Source organism: Vanellus vanellus, assembly GCF_965231255.1.
Source record: "Vanellus vanellus genome assembly, chromosome: 14".
NCBI lineage: Eukaryota > Metazoa > Chordata > Aves > Charadriiformes > Charadriidae > Vanellus > Vanellus vanellus.
In genome coordinates this window covers 12,624,648-12,647,688 of record NC_138919.1, presented here as the reverse complement: position 1 = coordinate 12,647,688, position 23,041 = coordinate 12,624,648, and the positions used below count along the sequence as shown (strand labels likewise).

The 23,041-nt window shown below is 57.1% G+C and overlaps 2 protein-coding genes across 2 annotated transcripts in view; both read left to right on the top strand.

Moving 5' to 3' along the window:
• The window catches only part of RAB26 (RAB26, member RAS oncogene family), a gene marked incomplete at its 5' end in the record, with an annotated part of 30,032 nt that extends 11,993 nt beyond the window's left edge, over positions 1 to 18,039 (top strand). The window contains 7 exons of the mRNA XM_082490840.1: positions 12,900 to 12,941; positions 13,824 to 13,890; positions 14,254 to 14,306; positions 16,816 to 16,881; positions 17,059 to 17,115; positions 17,564 to 17,640; positions 17,926 to 18,039. Of these exons, the coding sequence (XP_082346966.1) occupies positions 12,900 to 12,941; positions 13,824 to 13,890; positions 14,254 to 14,306; positions 16,816 to 16,881; positions 17,059 to 17,115; positions 17,564 to 17,640; positions 17,926 to 18,028 (465 nt within the window). The 3' untranslated portion in view covers positions 18,029 to 18,039. The remainder of the gene's footprint in view (positions 1 to 12,899; positions 12,942 to 13,823; positions 13,891 to 14,253; positions 14,307 to 16,815; positions 16,882 to 17,058; positions 17,116 to 17,563; positions 17,641 to 17,925) is intronic.
• Positions 18,040 to 22,821: 4,782 nt separating this feature from the next.
• TRAF7 (TNF receptor associated factor 7) overlaps positions 22,822 to 23,041 on the top strand; it is a 35,271-nt gene continuing 35,051 nt past the window's right edge. Inside the window, exon 1 of the mRNA XM_082490488.1 lies at positions 22,822 to 22,914. The gene's annotated coding sequence lies outside the window, so the exon portion shown is untranslated. The remainder of the gene's footprint in view (positions 22,915 to 23,041) is intronic.

Below are 23,041 nucleotides of genomic sequence, written 5' to 3'. Positions count from 1 at the left end.
TTCAGCGGTAAAGGGTGATGCCTGCTGCCCTGTCCTGTGGCTGTCCCAGAGTGAGGAGCAGCCCAATGGGCGTATGGGGGTCTCGGTGATGCTTCGGGGATTCAGCCTGGGGAGATGTTTGTGTTGAAGATGTGGTGGGTGTGGGGTCAGTGCTGCCCACAGGCAGCAAAGGTGGTCTTCTAGAGGTTGTAAGACCGGTGGCACATCTCTGAGGATGCCGCTGGTCCCGTTGTGAACATCTGGATGGGTTTTGTTTCATTTTGTGTGGGTTTTTTTAATACGTAACTCATTGAAAGGAGGGGAGCGGTGGGGAGCCGTGCTTAGCTGCATCAATGCAGCCGAACCTGCCCGGGTCGGATGCCGTGAAGCCGTCCACCTGCGGCGAGCCGGGACCTTGTCAGCCCTCATTCAGTCTGCCCGTGTCTGAGGATGTTTTCCTCCTCCCTGCCAAGCCGCGATGTTCCCAGGCCCAAGTGACACGCCGGAGAAATGGAGGCTTTGGCTTTTCCAGCTCTGCTTGCGCGGACGTCACCACGGCAACGGTGCGCCCCCCCCCCCCCCCCCCCCCTCCCCGCTGGCGAACGCCTCGTCCGACGCGCACCGTTTTATGGCGTTAACGCAGTTATTAGCGAAGCGCCGCCAAGCCGCCGCCGTTTGCGATGTGCACCCGCGGTATGATGTGTGCCGGGCACGGGGTGGGCAGCAGAGGAGGAGCGGGGGGGTGGTCTTGCTCCAGCACCGATGCTGCTGCTCCTCGTTACCGATAATGAGACTGAACCGACCTCGGCTCCCGGTACCGTGACTGCCAGGGAGAGCCGTTGGTGTTGGCACTCCTGTGCCTGTTGCTCTCAACGTTGAAACAACTCCCTGTTAATGACTTTTTTTCCCCAAAGCCACACGCAGGAGTTTGATGGAGGTGTCCAGGGAGCCCCAGTCCCCCCAGGGAGCGCAGAACTTGTCTGTCCACTTGGTTGACGATGCTGAATTTGGTCCGAATTGCTGGGATTTACTTTCCCCGTGCCGCTCGACGGCAGCAGGTCCCCACCAGTGCCTCCGTGCCTCACTGCTTCCTCTGAGCCGATGACTAAGAAAAACAGGACTGTGTGGCTGGATGAATAATTCAGCCCAGCCTCGTTGCTGGGGAGTTCATAGCGAAGACCCTGTCTGGGGACCTCCTTGTCGGAGGGAGCTGGTCCCTGGATGAGCATCCATCTTGCAATTTGGGATTCGGTGCCCTGGGTGGTGCAGGGTCAGTCCGGTCCCTTTCCCGGGTGCGCAGGGAGCGCTTCCCACTGCTTGTGCAGCCAGATGGCTGGGCTTTAATTTGCTGGGGTTTCCCCCCCCCCCCCCCCAGTGTTAAGCACACTCGGCTCTCAGGAGCTGCAGGGAAGCAGCCGTTTTTCCAGGGTCACGGCTGCGGGAGGACGGTGTCGTTTCCCGAGCGCCGGGCGCTCGCCCTCCCACCCCGTCAGCTGCAAAGCCCCCGCGGGCTCACTGCTTTCGGCATCGCCCTGTTTGCTGCACGCCCCAGCGGAAATGCTGGAGGATTGTCACTACTCTCGGCATCAATTTTTAGAGCTCGGCGCGGGTTTTGGCAGCGGCGCTGGCCAGCCCACGCAGCCCCCAGCAGCGCCAGCCTCGGGGAAGGACTGGCAGCTCTGCCGGGCTGCCGAGGACGTGGCTTTCCAGGGGTGAGCCTGCCGTGCTGTGCCATGCCATGCCATGCACCTCCCCAGAGCACCAGCACGGCAGGACTGGCTCCTCCAGGCTGGGCAGAGCAGCAGGGCAGGGCTGGGACGAGACCCCGGCACTGTGACGGCTGTGCCGCACTGCCCCAGACAGCTGTCACCGGTTGCGTTTGTTTTCTGCTGTAACCATATGCTCTTGGGCCCTCCTGTAGGAGCTGAGGAGCCGTGGGGTGTTGTGTGGTCATGGTGCAGGTCAGCGCGTGGAGGGAGCGGGGTCGGAGGTGTGAAGCATCTCAAGGCATTACGCCACGGGTGTGGGCTTCATCGGGCTCCCGTGAGTCAGTGCTCTCTGAAGGGAAAGCGTTCCCAGGAGATCACGCATCACACGTTTCAGATGAGTGGGCTTTTCTTTTTCCTCTAAGTGCCGAGGCACACGCAGCCTGAAGCCAACCCCGAGCAGCTCGAATGGTGTTGGGTCCTGAGCCCCGCGGACACACTCTCATCCCGCTCAGGGAGCCCGGCTGCGGGGAAGGACGGCTCCTTCCCTACACCAGCCACGGTTTGATGATGTGGCCTGGGGAAACGTGATGGGACCAGAGTGGGGCTGGGAATTGCTTCCCGGGGAACGCTGCTGCACCGTGTTTTGGAGAAGGACTGGCTGCGGTGCATCCCTGCGGTGCATCGCTATAGGGCATCTCCGCAGCCCATCCCTGCGGTGCATCGCTATAGGGCATCTCCGCAGCCCATCCCTGCGGTGCATCGCTGTGGGGCAGTGCTGCGATGCAGCACAGCAGCCCTGCGGCAAACAGCGGTAGCAGAACTGGGGGAGACGGAGCTGTAAGAGGGGTGACCCCACCTGTCTCTGCCCGAGACCGGAGGTTTGTGTTGTGAGGAGGGGGAATAAAAGGAGGAGACTTGTCCTCCCTCCCCGTGCCCGTTGTCACTGCAGTAGGTACGTGGCGCTGGGCTGAGCGGCAGCGCACACCGGGATGCTCATTGCTGCTGCCTCTCCTGAGGCTTTGCTGATCCAAGGGAACTGCAGGGATGGAAACAGCCGAAATGTGCCAGTGCAACAGTGCTGGAGCGCGATCTGCCGTGGGGTATGAGCGCTCCCGGGCCTGAGCGTTGTTCCTGCCGCTCTGCCTCAGTGGCTTTCGCGAGGGCTTTGCTGGGAAGGGACCAGCTCCTGCGGCATTGTCCCGCTCCAGGATGCGGGACATGCACAAAAAATCGAAGAGCGGTGCCAGCCGTGGTCCTGTGCGCTGTGGTGACAGACCTCCGAGAGCCGCACCAAGAGCACCTAATTTAGTTAGCGTCAGAGCTGAACGTGGAGAGCGGGGTCTCGCTGCGATGGCTGTGCCCCTTTGCAGTGGGGTGAATCGCAGCTTGGCGAGGTGGCTCCCTGCAGGGCTGGGGCTCGGCGAGTGGGATTGCAGTTCAGCCCAAACTTTCTTAAATACATTAACGTGCTGCACTTATAAATGTGCATGAATTAATGTGAGAAGTGCTTGACAATGCCTAAAATAACTTTGTTCCCGAGCAAGCGTTAATACACGACAGGTGTGCTTTTCCCTCTTGAATAATACACACGTGAGGTCAAATTGCTCCCAAAAGCTCGGTGGGCTGGCGGTCCCGCAGGGCTTGGCATTGCCGGAGAGCAGCGGGAATGGTGCGGCTTCAGGGGGTGATCGATTCCCTGGGGGATCATCCCCATAGTTTAGGGCAGAGGAAATACTCTGGGACTTCCAGAAGCGGCTGGGGCGTCAGTGAGCACGGAGCCGTGGTACGTGCCATTCCCAGGGTCTTAATGGACTTACACAGACTTCAGAAAATCTCATTAGAGTTGTTCAGTCACTCTCTTTTCCTTGAATCCTTTGAAGGATTCAGCTGGATTCGGGCTTGCTGCTCAGCAGGAACATGGCTTTTGAGAGCTGTCTGCCTTAGCTGCAGGTGAAGGATGTGTGTGTTTGTGTGTGTGTGTATGTGATAAAAAGCTACAGATTCATTTGTCAGGTCTCTGGGGATTTATTTTTTCTTTAAGGTGCTATTTAATAATGCTGTTTGCAATGCCGTCTGCAGAAGATGCTGTGTTACTGCCAGATGCTGCCAGGATACGTGCCGCTGGATGTTCAGACCTGACTTTTTTTTAAGTGGATTGCAAAGTCTTCTCTGCAACTTTGGGCAAGTTTCCATCCCTTTAGATGCCAGCCCACCGATACAAAAGAAGCTGGGCTGCGCCTCTGGCTGCAGTTGCAGGTACAGCTAATTGCACGCACACTCTGCTGCACAGGAGAATTTTGGTGGCCGGAGCACGGAGCCTTTCTCAGGAGCATCTTCCTCCAGGGAAAGTAACCCCACTGCCTTCAGGAAAGCTACGTTTTGTAGCCGGGATCATACTGAGGGCAGATGAGGCTGCCCAGCCGGCTGGTTTTATAGCTCGGGTTGTGGCGTATAATAACATAATAATAACCAAATTATAGTATTCTTCAGACTGGGATAGGCTGAATGGAAAACGTTTGGACCAAGCATAACACCAAGAAAAATTAATCTTTCCTAATTTGCCTGCCGTGCCCAAGGGCTGCTCGAGTGTGCCGGGGGGAGCCGGAGGAGGGACAAGCGTGCAGCCCCCCAGGGCTGGGGGTCCCCTCGCTGGCTGTTTCCCAGTGGCTTTCTCTTCCATGAACCCCACCGCTGCCTGGCTGCTCTGGGGCCAAACCTGTTGAACTCCTTCTGAGCTGGGATGGGTTTTGTGCTGGAAATGAGACGGCTGCTGCAGGATTTAAATGGGATTCCCGGGACCCTCCGCCTGGACACAACTGGGATGAGTCAAAATCACATCCCCACCATGTCTGGGGTGGCTCTTCCCCAGGGATTGTCCTATTTATCATCCTTGGAGGTGGTGAAGGATGGAGTGCGTGGGGTCAGGGTGTACAGCCCGGGGTTGGCTGTGGTCACTGGAGCTTGGACAAGGGGGAAGCACAGGGTGCAAACCCGAGAGGCCCGTGAGCAGTGAGGCTCCCAGCTCGTCCCACAGCTCCTGCTGCTCCAATGCCCCATGGGCTGTGATGGGAGCACTGGGTACAGCAGCAGTTCTGACAGAGGAACTGGCTTCTTTGACATAAAAACTGATGCAAGGCTTTATTTCCCCCCTGGAGTAGAGTCAACAATTCCCTGTATAACAGTAATTGATGACCCATTTTTCATTCTCGTGGCATTGACAGCTGCTGTGTTTGCTGTAAATGAGAAATGATATCCCAATAAATGCTCTGTAGAGATTCCTGTTCTGCTTTGCAGCGCGGTATGTCCTTGATGAAGAAAATGAAGATAAATATGTAGAGTGCCACGTTACTTATTCTCAGTATTGGCACAGATCTGCGTGAGCCATCTCTGCCCCCTTTGTTTCCAAGGCTGCCTGGTTTAGAAGTAAGCACGGGTATTTTTAAAAACGTCTCTTCTGTTATAAAGTAGGAAAAAAAAAAAAGAGACTGAAGGGGTGAGTAATGCAGTCCAGGGTGGTGTAGGAGCTGCCACAGACCGTCCCCGGGTTGGGAGGAGGGATGCGGCCGTGGGCTCCATCCGCTCCCGAGACCTGACCACATGCTGGGAGCTGCAGGGATGGGCTGCAGCCTTCCTGCTGACTTTGGCTTTTTGGTGGCTCTGGTCTCTGGTGCGGCTGTAGGAGATCCTATCCTGTGGATTTTTACAGGTGAAAAACCCAGTTTTCCTGGCTGCCCACGGGTCTGGGGCTCTGACATGGCAGGGGCGTCTCCTGCCTGTTGGGATGAGCCTGAGCAGCCCCATTGGGTTTAAAAGCATCAATAGTCTGAGTATTGTCTGCCTGCGCCTCCTTCAAGGAACTGTCCCCTTGATCATCGCCGGGGCACTCGCTTGCTGGTTAGATGGAGCAGCCAGGCTGGGGAGGGAAAGCGTCCCCGACCCGGTACTGCTCCACGGGAGCTGGGTGGCTGCGGGACACGGCTGCCGCCGGCGATGCCGAGAAGCAGAGCATGACTTTATTTTAAAATATGTGATCCTAACCAGATCCTCTTACCCCTAATCTGTCCCTAAGACAGGATTCTCTACTTGCCAGAAAAACCTTTTATGTGCAGACTGATGTGAATAGAAGATGATAAGTCACTAATTCTTCAGTGTGTCTGTTCTAACAAGAGCCTTGACTCTTATCTCCTGCAGGGCTGGCAGCCAGGGAGATGTTAATTGTGCTTTAATGTAGCGTACATGGCTCTTGACAAAGACTAGTGCTGCAGACATCCCTGGGGCGTGTGCGGGGAAGGGGCTGTGCTGCCCGCGGAGGCGAGGGGCTCTGTAGGGCACGCGGGGGGTCTGTGCCCACCTGGAGACCACGGGTTGGGGTCATTTATATAGGGCAGGGCTTGTGGATTCTCCCGTCTCTCCTGCAGCGCGCGGGGCACTTTGTGTCCTGGCCAGGATCCAGCGTGCAGAGGGAGAAGGGGACACATCGGGGTGACCCCCTCGAAGGAGGCAGTGAGAGGCGAGGGGATGCGGGGCTGGCTCCCAGGAGCAGAGCGGATGAGAAACGCCGTCTGCTGCAAGGTGCCGTGTTAATCTGCTTTTCGCGGGGTCTGCTGTTGAACTGAGCAGCGAACGTTGACATGTTATCATCTCTGAAAGGATCTTGGCACCGGGGATCGGTGGCTGGCTCTGGAGCGTCTCTGCTGCAGGCAGGAGTGGGCAAGTCCTGGGAAAAAAAAAAAAAAAAAAAAAAGGCAGAAGTTTCTATTTTTAGCTGCAGAGTGCAAATGCACAGTGCTGCCGAGGAAATTAATCGCCCGCCCTGGAAGATGAATGGTCGGGGTTTCTCTCCAAGCAGAAGATTTATGGGATGAGGTGGAGGGAACCGTGATGGGGTGTGCTGGCTGCCCGGGTCTCCCCCGGGACGTGTGCCGGGGCTGCTTGGGCACGTCTCTGGTGGTGGCACGGCAGAGCTGTGATTGTGCAGGAGGATCATCCGAGATGTTTCCCAGTGGCTGGGCAGTCCTCTGGCAGGACTCGGCACAGCTGGAGAGGGACTGTGTCCGGCCGTGGCACAGCCCCGGTACCCACTGTCCCTGCCCGGTCTCGCAGCGGCTTCCCGTGGGCTCCAGCGCAGCATCGGGCTGTTCCCTTCCCTCTCTTGCAGGGAATGTGCTTCTGAAATGTTTTTTTCCTAAGCTGGGGGTGATGGGGTGACTGCGTTCTCTGTCGAGGCACCGCGTGGCCGGGCTGTGCCGGATGCACTGGCGACGTGGCCGGGAGGAACGCCTGTGCTGCCCCATGAACCGGTGACGGGCAGAGCAGCCCCGCCGTAACGTGCTTTGAAAGCTGGCGTGAAGTCGAGATAAGAGCTCAGCACTGCTTTTATTGCTCTGGCGTCTGCTCATGGTTGCTGAAACTTAAATATTTGTTCCTGGTTACCGTTTATCTCGCTGAACAGATCTTGATTTCGGAAGTGCGGATCCTTGTGCAATATCAGCCTCCTGCGCTCTTCCTTTTTGTACCCCCAGCAGAAATAATGGCAGGTTGTAAAACCAGCTGCTGCCAGGGCAGTTTCTCCAACAAAAGCGCTGGGCAGCGTTTTCCTCGGGGGTTGGATCCATCGCACCAGCCTCAGGCAGAGCCACATCCAGGGCTCCCCCGTTGCATCCTGCCGGGGTGCTGGGCACAGCCGCCGTCCTGGTGGCGGAGTGGGGACGGCAGAGCTGAAACCTGCTGGGTCCTCGCTCACCCCGGGGGCCCTGGGCTCCACCGCGCTGCTGTTGCGCTCCCTGTGCTGTGCCGGGGTTGTGCACAGGCTGTGAATAATGCAGAGCTGGAGAGTCCGAAAAGCTCCGGCTCCTCACCCGGAGCCCGCTCGGATGGTCCATAGCCCCAAGCCAGACCCTGTTGCCATGTCCCAGCCTGCCGGTACCCCCTGTTTGGGCACCCCTATTTTTGAACCTGTGTTGGCCAATTTGGGGCTTGTTTGTTTTTTGTTTTTTTTTTTTTTTTTCTCAAATGAAAATGAAATTTTCTCATTTTCAGTCTCAAAAATCATGCAATTTGGCTGAGTTAATTTTGAGGGACCAAGGCTTTAGAGAACTGCTTGTCCTGAGGAAGCAAAGGGGGGGCTGCTCTTCAAGCCCTGACCTTGGCAAAGGGCTGGGCTGTCCCTGAGCCAGGCTGCTGTGGCTGGAGAAGATGCTGAGCTGCCAGGACCAGCTTGCTGGCAGCGGCACGCGCCTGTGTGGGAAAACTTCAGGATTTTAATGAGCAAATTTAATCCAGTGTCCTGCTGTTTTGGGCAGATTTCCATATCGATCCTTAATCTATTTTTTGCAGTCGCTTCTGGAGGTAGCGTTTATTTGTCTGTCTGCTACAGCCCCATCACAACTGCATCCCAGCTCCTCCCAGCACGGGAGCGTTTGTGCCCGTGGAGGTGGGGGCTCCCAGGGGCTTTGCCAAGTGGGAATTTGGATCTGGGTCCTGCGTTGGCACAGGTTTGGGGTCCCCCAGCATCCCTTCAGCCAGCTCACCCCTGCCGTGCTGCTGTTTTCCTCCTGGCTTCCTAAAATAAAGGATGCTCCAATCTATCACCCTCTCCCTGCATGCTCCCAAGTGGTGATGGGGACCTGGCAACCCACCCGGCCCCGGCCGGCGCGTGACGCCGCAGCCCTAATGAAGTTTGCTGGGTGGCTGCGCTGTCAAGTCCTGCAGCAGCAAGCAGAGCCGTTAGGGCCGCTAATTAACTCAGCCAGTGGCCCAGCCGCCTTCGGTTGGGTTTGATGTATATTCGCTGATGCAATTTTTTCCCCTTATCGCAGGAACTCGCCCCCGGTCGGCCGTGAGGGCTGCCTCCAAAACACACTAATGACATTTGTTGGGTTTTTTTTTTCCTTTTCCATTGTAAAAGTGGAGAGGGGGATGGCCGGGGGCCAGACCCCCGCTGGCTCTGGGGACGAGCCCACCGCAGCAGAGGCGCTGGTGCAGCTGCAGCCCCTGGCAGCGGGGATGGGGACGGGTACCCTCAGTCCCTGCCGGGACCCTGCAGCCCCCAGGTTTATCTCCTCTCCCCCTCTTCAGGAGATGGTTTGGGGAGGAGCGGGGCTGTGGGTCAGGTATGCCGGGGTCCCTTAGCCGGTCCCCAAATGCTGCTTGTCCCCTTTCCCCGCTTTGGCGCCGTGCATGCTGGGCTGCAGCCATGCCCGGGATGTGCTGTGCCTCGCAGTGCCCACCCCAGCAGGGGGATGCTCCGGCGGGTGGGTGGGTGTTGGTGGGTGCTCTTGGGCAGCATCACTTGAACCAGCACCCATGAGAGGTGTCGGGGAGCCAGGGAGAGAGTTCCCCTTGGTGGAGCCTGAGTGGTGTCAGCGAGCAGCTTTCCGTTTGTCAGATTAATTGTGAACCGAGTTAATCCATGTATCTGATTTAATTTTTAAGGCTTTAATTAATGAGCTAATGCGTGGAAAATCTGGGGAGTGGCCGGGTTGTTGTGCGATTGCTGACCCTGGGTTACACTGCAGCCTTTTCCAGCATCTCGGGCTGGGATGTGCCGGTCACTCCCAGTGTGGTTCACCAGCACCATGGGGACCCTGTGGACCCGGGGAGAGCAGCATTACCCAAACTGATGAGCTGACCCGAGAGCAGCATGGGGGCACCTTGGTTTGGGTGGGAGCATTGTCTGGCGTGGGGTGCACATTTTGGGTAGCAGCACAGTTTCACCCTCTCACAGGCACCTTCTCCTCCCTCCTCTCTACCTCCGAATGGCCGTTCTCGTGCTGCGGTCGCTGGGGCGGGATCGCACCGGAGCTGCAGCCAGTGGAGCCGTTGGTGTGTTGATAATGCTGCTCTTAATTGAGGACCATCTGCACTTGGTAATTTAATTTTTCCCTGCATCTGCAAGGTTCCAACTTTATTTATCTGATGTCCTGAGGATTACTTAACTTACGAGCATCATGTTCCTCCAACAAAAGCACTCCAGGCATTCCACTGCTGCCCCTGCTAGAAAATATTTTAATAACATTGTCAAAGCCCCAGGAAAAAGGACACATAAAAACTGCAATTGCAAAGGGCGACAACAGAGCTGAGTTGCGGGGACGGCTTTCCTGCCTGCTTTTGCATAGCGGGTGGCCTGCTGTGAGTATTACCTCTATTATATTAAGCTGTGCAAGATTAAGAACAAGCCCTGAACAACACAACCCCTCTCATTGTGATCAGGCCTGGCAGCGCTGGCAGTGTATTTCATGTTTCAGTGCATTGACACACATCGTCTTTTGTCTTTGGATGCTTATTAGTCATTAAGCCCCCTAGCTGTGCCTTTGAAGGGCTGTGAGTGTGGAATTGAACTGCGGCTCCTTAAAAAAATAATAATAATTGGAAGCTGGGAAGACTATTAGCCATGGTGTGGGGGAAGACTTGGGCATCTGGTTCACGTGACACCGACAAGAGCCGTTGTGTTGCTGGTGGCAGCCTCAGCCTTTTCCCACCCCTCTCCTCCCACCTTCTGCTTGGCTTCTTCACCCACATTTTGCAGCCACGCTGGGCTCGGGGGCAGGCAGGGATGCAGGCAGGGATGCAGGCAGAAGCCACCACTCCGGGTGGCTCTGGCTGCATCACCTGTCTGCAGGAGCATCTCTGCAATGACTTGCCCCAAAACACCGCTCTGTTCCACACCGAAACCCCCGGGAAATCCATTTTTTTCCCCCTGCCCAGTCCAGCAGCACCTGGGTTGATGTACAGACTTTAATTAGGTTTAAGCATTTCCCCCCCCCTTAAAATGTAGGTCAGTCGTAATTAGTGTGAATCCCGCTGCTGCCAGCTTTGCTTTTAATTAAGCTCCTGAAGTGGAGGTCGATGCATGAGGTGCAGCACCGGAGCTTCAGCTTTTTCGGCTGCTCACCAGGTGCTTTCTGGTTGCTTCAGCTCAACTGGTCCAGGGCCATGTTTTCCCTCCCTCCCTCCCTCCCTCCCTCCTGCTTGCGGTGGCCGGTCACCCCTGGAGCATGGCTGCGCTGGGGACATGGCTGTGTCCCTGGGACACAACCGCCCCTCGGCACACACTCTCCTCCGAGCTGGAGGTGCTGCTGTGGCCGTTGCGGAAGGGCACTTGTTTGGTACAGTTTTTCATGCAAAGCTCCTGGTCCCATCATCCCTTGTCATCATCCATCACACCAAGCGTCCTCGTCCCCTGCGAGGCCTGTTGGCGCTTGTGCTGAGATCCGGAGCGGCTGGATGCTCTGGAGCCAACAGGGAAACGCAGAGTGTTTTCCTTCCTCTGCAGCTCCTGGCGCGGTCCCTGGTGCGGTCCCCGGCAGGTGGCATTGGCAGCTGGTTGTCACCGGCTGGGGACGGCGTTTGGATGAGCATCGCACTGGTGCGGAGCCCGGGGCTCCCAGCCCCTGCGCCTTGCGGGATGTGCCGGCACCTCCGGTGCGGCACCGGGATCTGTGGTAGGATCTGGGGTTTTGGAGGGCAAGATGAGCTTAGAAATTGGATATTCTGCAGAAAGTAAATCTGCCCCGTCTCACCCGCGGAAGGGTGTCCAGCAGCGTGGTTCTCCATCTGCTGGGATGCCGGTGAAGGCGCAGCTCCTCCGCTTGGATTTGCTCAGCGCCGTTTGCCGTGGTGTTTCCATCCCGGGGACGTCTCGCCTGGCGTGGCCGCGCCGTCCCAGGAGCCGGCGTGCGGAGGTGTCAGGGGCTGGGGAGCACCTCGACCTCGCGGCAGCGGGGACCCTCGGTTTTAAGCACTTCAAGCCGTCGGCGGCGTCCTCAGCTTTGCATCCTGGGGCAAGCCGCGGCCCCCTGCGCAGGGCACGGCAGCCGGTCCCGAGCCCCCGGGCAGCTCCCTGAGCCCTTTTCGGCTCCTCCACCCCGCAGCCTGGCTGCCTATTTTTACCGCTCTGGGGCTGTGAATCACTCCGCTCCCTCGTCTCCGTTGCTGCCTTTGAAGGTATTTATAAACCACGATCGTCTCCCCTGCGCCTGCTTTAGCAGACTGTGTAAATTTAGTGCTCTGGCTCACTCCTGCCCTCTCCTCCTTGCCCGTATCCTCGCTGTTCAGCGAGTGTAGCTGTGCAGCAGCCGAGATGCTCCCTCTGCCCTAATTAAAAACATCAAAACAGCAATGAAGAGCCTAGCCGGCACCGTCCTAGGGGGTCATGCCAGGTGCCGGCATCCTGAGGTGCCCGGTACTTGGTGCTGAGCGGCATGGGATGCACGGGGATGGCTCTCGGCACGCGTGTGCCGCCGTTTGCCTGGGAGCGTATTTGCCTGGGATTTAAATTGGTGATCACTGGAGAGTGAATGGCTGCCCTGTCCCGCTGGGTGCACCGTTCCCTAGCGGTGTTTTCATCACGTCCCACTGATTACCGTGCTAATTTCTGTGGATCGAGCAGGCAAATTAATCTCTTCTCTGCTCCTTCCCCTGGGACTGTTGGATTGTTAGGATTGAGTTTGATTAAAGCTCGGAGAGACTGGTGCAGCTGGTCGGGCTGGCAGTCTCTCTGGGATGCGGTCAGGATCCGTCCCCTGCCCTCGCTGGCTGGCACAGCCACCCGGAGGGGCACCGGTGGGCTCTCCCCGCGGCCCCGCACTGCTCCCAGCTCTGCCCGGGGCTGCTCCGGGTGGTCACAAAAAGTATCCTGTTGGCTTTGGGGAAAATCCCGCAGGGCAGCATGGAGGGGCACTGCCCCGTCTGCTCCTCCTTCCCACCTTCCCTGCTAAAAATAAGCAAAACGGGGGGGTTGGGGAAAGCAACCCCAAACCTGAGAGAAACCGGTGCTCACTGGGAGAAAAACGGGTACAAACAGCAGGAAGAGGAGTTATTTTTAAGTTGCTAACTGAATGTGGAGTAGTTGGCTGTGTTTTTTGAAGGCCATTAAGATGGGATGCTGGTGCTCATTAATTTATTGCCAGAGGTCTTCTAGCCCGAGCCACACACTGCACTAAATCAGCCTTGCAGACGAGAGGATTTAAGTATCCAAACAGATGTAGCTTGCAGCAGACACAAGACTACTGGCTGGGCCACAGTGCAAATGGCTCCTACAGGCGCTGGGACCAATGTCTGCAAATTTGAAAAGTGGGGAGAGGAAATCAGCCCGAGGGTTCGGGGGAAAACGCCGCCCGGGATGGGGGACTGGGGTGCGCGTGTCTCCCTGGGGTCCTCGGCATCCCACAGCTGCGCTCACCCCTCGCTGCCTTTTATCTTCTCTTTCAGAATAAGGTGCTGACGGTGGATGGGGTGAAGGTGAAGCTGCAGGTACGTCCCTGTGTCCCCGGTAGCAGCTCCCTCGCTCCCCCCGGGTGTTTGGGGCTGGGCAAAGCCCCTTGGCAGAGGAGCACCCCAGAAGTGGGTCCCCCATCTCCATGTTGTGCTGTCACGTCTCCTGCCCCAGGACAGCCTTACGAACTATTTTGGCTGCTCTGTCCCCTGGGCGGGAGCCTGCTTGAGGCTGGGGGCTGTTCTGGCCGTGGTGGCCCCCGTCCCAGCCCACCTGCCTCCTCACTGCTCGGTGGCTGTGGCTGGAGCCGGTGAGACCGGGAAAGCATCTGCAGTTCGCTGGGCGCTTCCAGGTGGCTCCTGCTTTGGGAGAGCCAGGGGATGGTGAGAGGGACGGAGGTCCTCCGAAGGGATCCATGTCCACTAGCTCAGCCTGCGTCCAGCCCATGGGACGCACAGGAGGTTTCGCATCCCCCCACAGCCAGAGCCGCTCCAGCCCCCCGAGACCCGACCGTTTCTCTGACCCCTTTGCCAGGAGCTCAATAACGACGTTAGCGCTGATCTTCCCCCGACAGCAGCGTGGCACTCTGCAAACGTATTGCTGCATTAAAAACTGATAAATTAAATTAGCGAGTCCCCACGCATCCATCTGCTGGATGGATTTTCCGATTAAGGGACATGTCAGGAGCCCTTTGCCAAGCACCATCGTCTCCGTGCACTGAGGAGTGGGGAGGTGCTGCTTCAATATTTATTGCGCTTGTCATTTTTCCTATTACTGCCCCTGGAAGCAAAAGGCTGAAGAAGCTTCCTGGGGTTGCACCATGCCGTTTGGTTGGGCAGTGGGTTTGGTGCTGGATAGGGTCCCCCAGCCCAGGCGGTGGCGGGTCATGGCTGACCCCTTTGCTCCCATCTACCTTCCAGATCTGGGACACGGCTGGGCAGGAGCGCTTCCGCAGTGTCACCCATGCCTACTACCGGGACGCCCACGGTAAGCACGGCCACCTCTGCTCCCCAGGGGAGAGCCCCCTCCCTCCGGCTCTTCGGGGCCCTGAGCCGGGACTCCAGGGCAGGTGAGTCGGGAATCACCGGAGCCATTTCCCCATAGGAAGCAGCCACCGAGGATGGAGGATCCTCTGCGTGTCGAGGTGCAAAACTTAGGAGTCTAAGGCATTGCCTGTGGTGGATTTAAGCATGTTGCTTTATATTTTACAGCAGGGACCTCCGTGGCGCTTTAACGCCTGTGCTGCCTCGGGGGACGGCCAGAGCAAGCTCTGAGCCGTGGGCTCTGCTTGGCTGTGCTCCTGCCCGGCACCACGGCACCGGCACTAATGCACCGTCCCTCTCTCCGCAGCCCTGCTCCTGCTCTACGATGTCACCAACAAAGCGTCGTTTGACAACATCCAGGTACGGCAGCACCTCCGGGCCCCTCCTGCCCGTGCCTTCTGTGCGATGGGGCAGGTCGCGGTTGTGGATCGCCCCCGGGGAGGGGGTACGTGCTGCAGGAGATGCGTGTTGGAGGTGTGAACCGTGATGGTTTCCAGAAGGGCTGTGGTTAACGCCGAGCGCCTGTCTGATGGCGGGTCTGCCTACGAGGACACCAGAGGACAGGCAGAGGTGGTTTTCACTTTCACAGCAAATAAAAGGGGCGATGGATTCACTTCACCGGCAAATTAATGCTGTGTGTAATTACAGCACCAGCTGGAGAATTTGCTCCATTAAATGAGCATGGGCAGCTTTACCGAGCGAGGTGCTCCCTTGTCCTCCTCTGCACCTTCGGGTCCCGATGGGTCCGACTTGGGCACTGGATTGCCCCCACCCGCCCTAGTGCCAAACGCAGGCAGAGGGTCGCACCCCACTGCACGCTCCTCACCCCCCCCAGACCTGCCCTTCCTGATGGCTTTTGTGGGGGTCCCTTGTGCTGCCCGAGTCTGCCCCCTCCCCGCAGACCCGGCTCCCCAGCCGACCCTCTGCCACCGTGTGGGTGCTTCGGGGGTGCTGGGAGTGCTGTTGGAGCAGAGGGCTCCCTTAAATCTGGCAGAGGCGGGGGAGAGCAGCAAGCATGTCGCTGTGCGGGGGGGGAAAGGAGGACCTGGCCTCGGCCTCCCCTCACCAGACCCGTGTGGCAGCTGGGGGCCACCTACGACGACGCCAGCAGAGCCTGCCACGAGCCCGGGGAGCAATTAGCTCTGAATGAATAGGATGTAATTGCTCATGTCCCGGACACAGAGTACACTGTGTGCGTCTGCGGCAAGCAGGCTGTGCGCCCGCAAAAACACCCCGTTCAATAGCACGGGAGGTGCCGCGCCGGCATTGACACCCCCCGGCGGGGAGTGGGGGGCTGTGATCTGCCACATCAGCTCCTGGGAGTCCTGCACCACTCTCACCCCGGGTGCCTGGAGCTGTCCCTGCTCCAGAGCATCCTTCCATCGGCAGCCCCACACCTGCCACCCCCCTGCACCCACAGTCCCGTGGTGGGGGACAGGGCATGTCCTGCCACCCTGTTGCCATGTTGCCGGCACCGGGAATGGTTCCCGCAAGCTGGGACTGACCAGCGGTGGCTTTTTCCAGCCTGAGGAGCTGGATGGCTTGAGCAAGGAGGTATCTGCTGCCGGGTGTAATGAAGAGCGAGTGCTGGTCATTAACCAGGCTGCGAGTCTGCACTGAGGTTGTGATCCTTCGACAAGACGGAAAATCACTTGGAGGTTTCACACTGACGGGTAACACAGCCCCGTCTGCAGCATCAGCTCTCCCAGCCTTCTGGGACATGGGAGGGATGGCCATGGGGCATGTGCGGCACTGGCGGGGAGAAACAAGCACCCAGGGCAAATGGGAGGTACTGGAAGGAGGGATGGAGGGGGAGCAGTGCCAGAAGGGAGCTAAGGGGAGTTGTCAGGAGTGACTGAGTGTCCCTTGGACCAACCCATCCATGGAGCCGAGTGCCCCGAGCCCAGCCCGGCTGTGATGAGGTCCCGGGGCTGCGTCCACATGTGTTGGGCTCCCATGTATCGACAGTGACGGACTCTAGTCCTGAATCGTCCCTCGCTTCCCTGGCTGGCTGGGTGCTGATGCAGGATGCTGCAGGGCGAGGAGCAGTGGTGACACGGGGATGCAGTGAGCCCAGCGTCGGCACTCGGAGCTGGGGCATGGGCTGCAGCAAGCAGCTGCTCACACTGCGGAGTCAGGGATTACAGGGAATTAGGGCAGGTTTGATTAGATTAGGCTGGATTAGAGGGCAGGGAAGCCACCCCATGGCTTGAGGAGGCAGGTTCAGCCGCCCGCCGGGATGAGCGCGCTCGGCATGGGAGCAGCACATGCAGGAGACAGGCATGGGGCATGTCCTGGAGCAAACCCTCAGCCTTATCCTCCAGAAGGAGATTTAGTCTTAACGTCCAAACCGAGGGGGAATTGGGGTTGAAGTCCTACAAGCGCCTGTGGTCAGACGGAGCGGGCAGCAGGGTTGGAAGGCTGCTGTTATCCTTGAAAACTGGGGACTGGTCAGCACTTAACACAAGGTGTCCAGCTTGCTCGGCAAAACAGGTGTCCCAGGGCTCGGTGGCACCCCAGGGCACCCGCTTGTCCCCAGGGCCAAGTCCCTGGCTGCTGGCTGGTTTCTCCTGCCAAACCGTGGGGAAGGAGGCAGCTCCTCTCCCCAGGGCGCTGCTGAATCGCAGGGGGTCTGCAGGACCGGCTGCTCCCCGCCTGCAGCTCCTGCCCCGCACAGCCGAGTTTCTCAGTTGGGCTTTTCCTTTTGCATGTAGCCCCCAGCCACCTCCTCCCTGTGTCTATGTAACCCCCCCCCCCGGCATTGCTCCGGGATGGCACCATTTCCCGTGACTGGGGCAGCCCCCCATCCTTCTTCCTCCTCCTCCTCCCGGAACTGTTGTTAACCCTCTCTCTGGCTGTCTCCCTCCAGGCTTGGCTGACAGAGATTCATGAATACGCACAGCAAGACGTGGTCCTCATGTTGCTGGGAAACAAGGTGAGCCCAGCCCCACGTCTTCACCAGAGCCTCCTCTTCCTCCCCTGATGGTCCCACGATGGAGCCATGCTGCAGCCACGGGCAGGGGAGCCTGGGAGGGCATAAGGGGACATGAGGATTGCCTACTGCTGACCTTTGAAATCATCCCAAATTGCTCTTTGTCATTACTTTTGGCAGGTGGATTCCGCCCAGGACAGAGTGGTGAAAAGGGAAGATGGAGAAAAATTAGCCAAGGTATGTGAGATGTCCGTCTGCTGTGGCGGAGTTGGTTGTTCCATGCTCTAATGGGGGATGTGCGAGTACAACTTGTAATTGATGATGTACATCAGTGAAATGGTTAACTGGAGACCAGTCTGACCAAAAATGCGTCTGGGAGCACTTTGCTTTTCTTCCCTTCTCTTGCTCTCTTCTTCCTCCTCATCTGCTCTTCTTCCTTTAAGCTTCCACTAACGGTTTTCACTTCTTTGTCCTCAAAAATTATTTCTGAAGTTGTATAAGAAACACCTGAGCTGTGAAACGCTCAGCTTTCCTGCCCAGTGCGGCAGAGCCCCTCTCCCAGGAGGGGCATGAGCTCCTGCAGCAGACACCAATGTCGGCCGGGGCTCAGTGCAAGCTGGGAGCTCCTGAGCCCCCGGGGACACCCTGGGTGATGTCTCTGACACTGCTGTGTCTTGTCCCGCAGGAGTACGGCGTGCCCTTTATGGAGACCAGCGCAAAAAGTGGCCTCAATGTTGAATTAGCGTTCACAGCCATTGCAAAGTAAGTAACTGGTGAGGCAGCCATCCTGGGCACCTCTCCGGTGGGGGGAGATAGCAGTCTTTATCTCAAAGGCTGGCGCTGTCACCCGCCTTTTCATTCCCTGGGCTCCCACCTCCAGCTCTTGCGCTGGCAAGTACTTGCCATCTCACGTGAGCTGTGTAGCGTCTCATCAGGGGGAGCTTTAGCAAACCATCTAGACCGAGTCGAGTTCAACTGAGCTGGGCCAGGCAGATCAGAAGCGGGCAGCCGAGGCACAAAGGTAATGCGTTTTTCCCCTTCCCGCAGGGAACTGAAGCACAGGTCCATGAAGCTGCCCAACGAGCCCAAATTCAAGCTCCACGACTACGTGAAGAAGGAAGTGAGAGGCTCGGGCTGCTGCAGGTCCTAATGCGCTCGGTGCATTTGTACAGAGACTCATGCCAAGTGTTTGTGCGCCGCGCTCTCTCCTCGTGGGCAATGTGTGCATGTCTGTCTGTCGCGTCTGTGTCTGCCTAACAGGTGAGCTGAGACAGGGGGAAGCAGCAGCAGAAGCAGCTCTCTCGGCCGGGGCGGACGCTGGCCGTGCTGCTGCCGCGTGCCAGGCGCCGCTCCCCGAGCTCCCATCGCATCCATCCGCACTGCGAGCCCTCCGGCCGGTCGCTCCCGCCTGGCTCACAGCCACTCGTCCCCATGTGGGTGGGAGGTGGGCATTCGGGAAGGGACTGGGGTGGGCTGAGCTCTTGCTGTCGTGCCCTCCAGGGCTGTCTCTGCCCATTCAGCAGCAGCCAGGAGCGATATGAGGCTTCTTTAACGTTATTAAGAATTACGGTATGACTTTAGGGGAATGAACGCCTTCTCCCCACCAAACATCTGGGTAGGAAAAAGTCCTGAATTGCCTTTTCTTTCCCTGCGTACCTGGAATTCAGCTGTTCAGAGCCCTGGCCCAGGGCACACAGGAGAGCCTTGTTCGTGAGGCAACCATTTTTGTAGTTGCTTACTGATGTCTGTCCATCTTCCATGTGGTGTAACACACCTCCTCGATGAAGGTTTCTCCTCTTCCCCGCAGACGACAAGAGCTTAGCTGTCTGTTTGCGTAAGCTCCTGCTAACCTATCTGTTGTACAGAGATTCCTGAATGTTTATCTGTTCGGTAAAGGCTTTGGTTCTCTTACTACTGCCGTTTCTAGTACTTTAATTGAGAAGAAATCTGATGTATTGCAGCTTATTCTAAATACCTTCATGTAAGTGTGATAGCGTTTTTAGACTGCAACAATGCTTTGATATCTTCAGAGTTCTCTTGGGACAGCTCTTTCTGTTATCTGAAGAAAGCTGGGGGGATGCTGTAGGCATTGATTTCAGGGGTTTCAGACTCTTCTGCCAGCTCTCTTCAATGGACTCCTCAATCCTTTGGTCTGTGTCAGGCATTTGGCTTTTTTTTTCCCTTTTCTTTTTAAAGCTGCACTTCTAAGTACAAATTTGAATTTGGATGAAGTGTTTGGCCTTTGGCAATTTTCTTCTTTGAAAATTCCACACGCACGAGGAGGTGCCCACTGCACTGAACCTCCCCGTGCTGCCCTAAATGGACCACTTTTAAAATAAAATAACCCATCCTTCCCTCTCCGGCCGCCAGCCAAGCAGCAGCTCTCTCAGCAGTTGGTTCAGACGCTTCTGCCCCTTGTTTTGCTCAGGATGTTACCTCCAGCTCCAGGGGGTGTTAGCTCCAGTGCTGCATTCCTGACGTGCACAAAGACCCTGCTGCGTGCGATTCAGGCAGGCAGGGACTCCTCAGAGCTATACTCCTCAGTCAGCTACAGTAAAAGGGGCCGCTACTGCCTAAAGTGGCTCCAGCACAATAACAGCATGAAAAAGGATCCTAAAGTAAACCTACTGAGAACAGAGCATTTTTTCCTAAATAGCTTTTTAGGGAGAAGCAAGTCTTTCAACTGTCTCATTTAAATTTTATTTAAATTATTTATTGATAACCTGTTCCTGCAGGAATATTTGCAGCACATGGGCTGGAGCAGACCCCTGCTGCCAGTGCCAGTGCCAGCGCCAGCGCCGCAGGAGCAGGCAGGTGAGCTGCGCTGGCGGCAGCAAGCAGGGGTGGCAGGGGAATGGCAGTCAGGGTTGTCCACCCGTGTCCCACCTCAGCAGCAGCGCTCCCCACAGATCCAGGGGGACAGCCAGCACTGGCACAGCTGCTCCTGCTGGAGCAGCAGCCATCCATTCCTCAGCCAGCACTTTCTCTGAAGTAACCAGCACAACTTTCTTCACCTTTACCTGCTCTAAAAGGTGGTCGTGTCCTGCTGCAAGCGCTCTCTTTTAAGATTTGTTTGCAAGTAGCAACAGAACACAGGGGAGGCTCTGCAAGTTACTCAGGCACTGTCAAGAAGTGTGCAGGAATCTGTAAAACCCACTGTTTCATGCTGCTTTGGTGAGCTTTGCTGTGCCCCCATGGCTGCTACTTAACCAGCATCTCCTACATGAAGCTGCTTAACAGCCACCTCATTCTGGGCTGCGTAGCGCACACTTGCTGGCTGAGGTTAAGAAAAAAAAAAAGGGACTTGGGTTTTCTCTGGTCCTGAGCTTGCAAAGTACCAGTATTTTGGTATCCCAGCTGTGCAGAGAAGGGCAAACCCAGCAGAGAGGCACAAAACAGGAGTCTGGCAGCTGCAATCCTTGACATGTGCCCAGGTCTGCCTTCGGCACTGTATTTTCTCAGCCTCTCCTTAGCAGTGCAGCAGTAGCCCCCATCCCAAGGGGCCAGTCGCTGCATAGACACCCTACCCCAGAAGCTACAGGGAATCTCCCAGAAGGCAAAAATAAGCAGCAGTATTCTTAATGCTCCCATCAGGTTGCTGCTTTCCCTCTTCCTCACAAGGCAGGAGAGCCTTGCGACTTGCCTTGAAGAAAAAGCTGATGACTCTCAGCTTACTTCTTCAGTGTGGGACCAAAACCAATTTAAAAAAGGAAGATGTTAATGCTACCCTTTGGAGTACTTTAAATATGCCTGTTGGGAGCCAACTCTACTACAGCAGAGACATCACAACTGCACTGGGGCTATCAGACCTAAACTTTAAGACAGACACAGCTGGCATATCTCCCAGTCACAAGTTCCCTCAATGCGACTGGTCTCCCAGTGCCTGCACACTGACCTTGTCCTAAAGCTCTTCCTCATACTTTTATTTGGCACTTCTTACATGGGCCTTTACTGCCACCAAGCGACAAGGAATTAATTGTTCAGTGCATTCAAACAAGACAAGACTCAGCATTATGTGCATCTTCTCATTTTTGCTAGCTTTTGTTTCATTCCTGTTAATAAAATTTTTTAATAATCTTTGTGGCTACCATGGTATTTTGGTTGTCTGACATACACATCTGCAGTGGTTAATCACTTAAATAGTTCAGCTCATTCTTGAGCCCACCTAAATTCTCTCATTACCAACGTGAGTTCAGGCACTCCAATGCCTCCATTAAGAATTAAAGGGAGCTGGGCTCAGCTAAGCCGCAGCACATGTTTTAAGATGCTCTGCTTCCCCTAAAGTGGACAGTAATAGCAGAAATGGTCTGCTGGGTGCCTAAATACAGAGTTTAAAATTGGTTTGTGGTTTTACATGCCACCCACGGGATTTGTGGGGGAAAAAAAAAAAAGCGCAAAATGAGTCTTTTGAAAACTTTATTAAATGCGTAAGCTATGGAATTGGCCCAATAGAGAAGCCAAAGAGATACAACAGCAAACAGTTGAAGAATTACAAGACTGAACTTGATTTCAGGCTGGGGAAAGAACATTACCTGAGCAACCTGTTATATTCCAAAAAGCCTGTCACCATCAAGGACCCCCAAGATTTCAATTCTCTGTCTACACAGTCTAGGACTGGCATTCATACTGTGAATCCTTTCAGTTACCCACACTACTGCCCCCACCACCTGAAATGATGTTTACATTAAGCTACCCCATGTGGTAGAGTAAAAGTCGATGACTTTTGATTTCTTGTGCTTCAGCCAATTCTGCAGCTGCTTCCTTCTGCTTTAAAAGCTGCCCTGACCTTGAAGTCATACAGCATGAGAAATAACACCTTCCTTGTGTGATACAGCAACCTCAGGTGAGTGAGTTTTCAGCTGTACTCGGAGCTGCATCTTGCTCTGCTCCAGAGCTTACAGCCTACACTATCCCTTGAAGAGCAGCTGTGCCAAGGCACCAAGTAGAAGGCACGAAGTAGTTACTCCAGCCCCACCTTCACCCGCCTGAGACCCACTCGTGCCTTCCCCGCGGCTGCAGATCCCTGAAGTAGCTTGTGCGGACGCATGGTATCCTAGAAACAAAAATTTTACCTCCCCGAAACGCCGGGATCTGCCCGCACTGCGTGGCCTGCAGCCTCCCAGCAGGCAAGGCTGGCGGGCGAGCACCCGTGGTTCGGGCATGGAGGGTGCCCAGTGCTCGGGCCACGCCGTCCAGGCCCCAGGAAGGCGGCCCGCCGCCAGGCTCCCACGTCGCCGTTCATCTCCCCCGCCTCACTGCCCCTCACGCCGCCGCCATCCAGTTCTCACCAGCGCGATCCGGTTACCGCCGAGCCCTGAGGAGAGAAGGCAGCGCGGTGAGAGCGGGCCGCGCTGCTCCCGCCCGGCCCCGCCGTGGCTCCCTCGGGCCTCAGCCATGCATCGTCAGCAGGGGCGGCGGCCGCCCGCTACCCTCAGACGAGGTGTCAGAAAAATAAATGGAAATCATCCCCGGCCCGCCCCCGTTAACGGCCCCGCCGCCGCCACTCCCTACCACTCACCTCCTCACTGGAAAGGCCGACCGCGTGCCCCCGCTGTGGGCTTTATAACCCTCCCCGCGTCTCTATTGGTTAGACTGCCTGCACACACGGCCAATCGCGAGCGGCTGGCGTGATCGCCCTCCCGCCCCTCCCAGCGCTCATTGGTCGCCGCCTTTCCTCGCTCCAATGGCGCCGCGCGGCGCAGCGTGGCCCGAGGCGGTGGTCTGCCGCCGCCTGATTGGTCCCTGGAGGCGGCCGAGCCAAGCCAGTAGCAACAGTGGTTGTAGCATAGAGTGACTGGGAAAACGCCAATCAGCGCTGGGCCGCGGGGTCTGCTGGGAGTTGTAGTCCTAACGTCACGGAGGCGCGGCCAGGAGCAGGCGGAAGGCGGCGCGCCGGACTACAACTCCCGAGGAGCGCGGGGCGCAAGGCTTCCGGCCCGGGCGGCAGCTCAGCCGCTAGACGAGCGGGGAGCAGGCCCGGGGTCGCGATGTGCCGGGGCTGGGCACCGGCGCTCCGGCCGCCGTCGCTGCTGCCAGGTACGAGCGGGGCTGAGGGGAGCTCCTGGCTGAGGGGAGCCGGCCGGGCCCGGGGCTGAGGGAGCTCTGTGAGGGGAAGGGCTGGGCCGGGCTGGGCGATGGGGAGAGTGAAAGCCGGGGGCGCTGG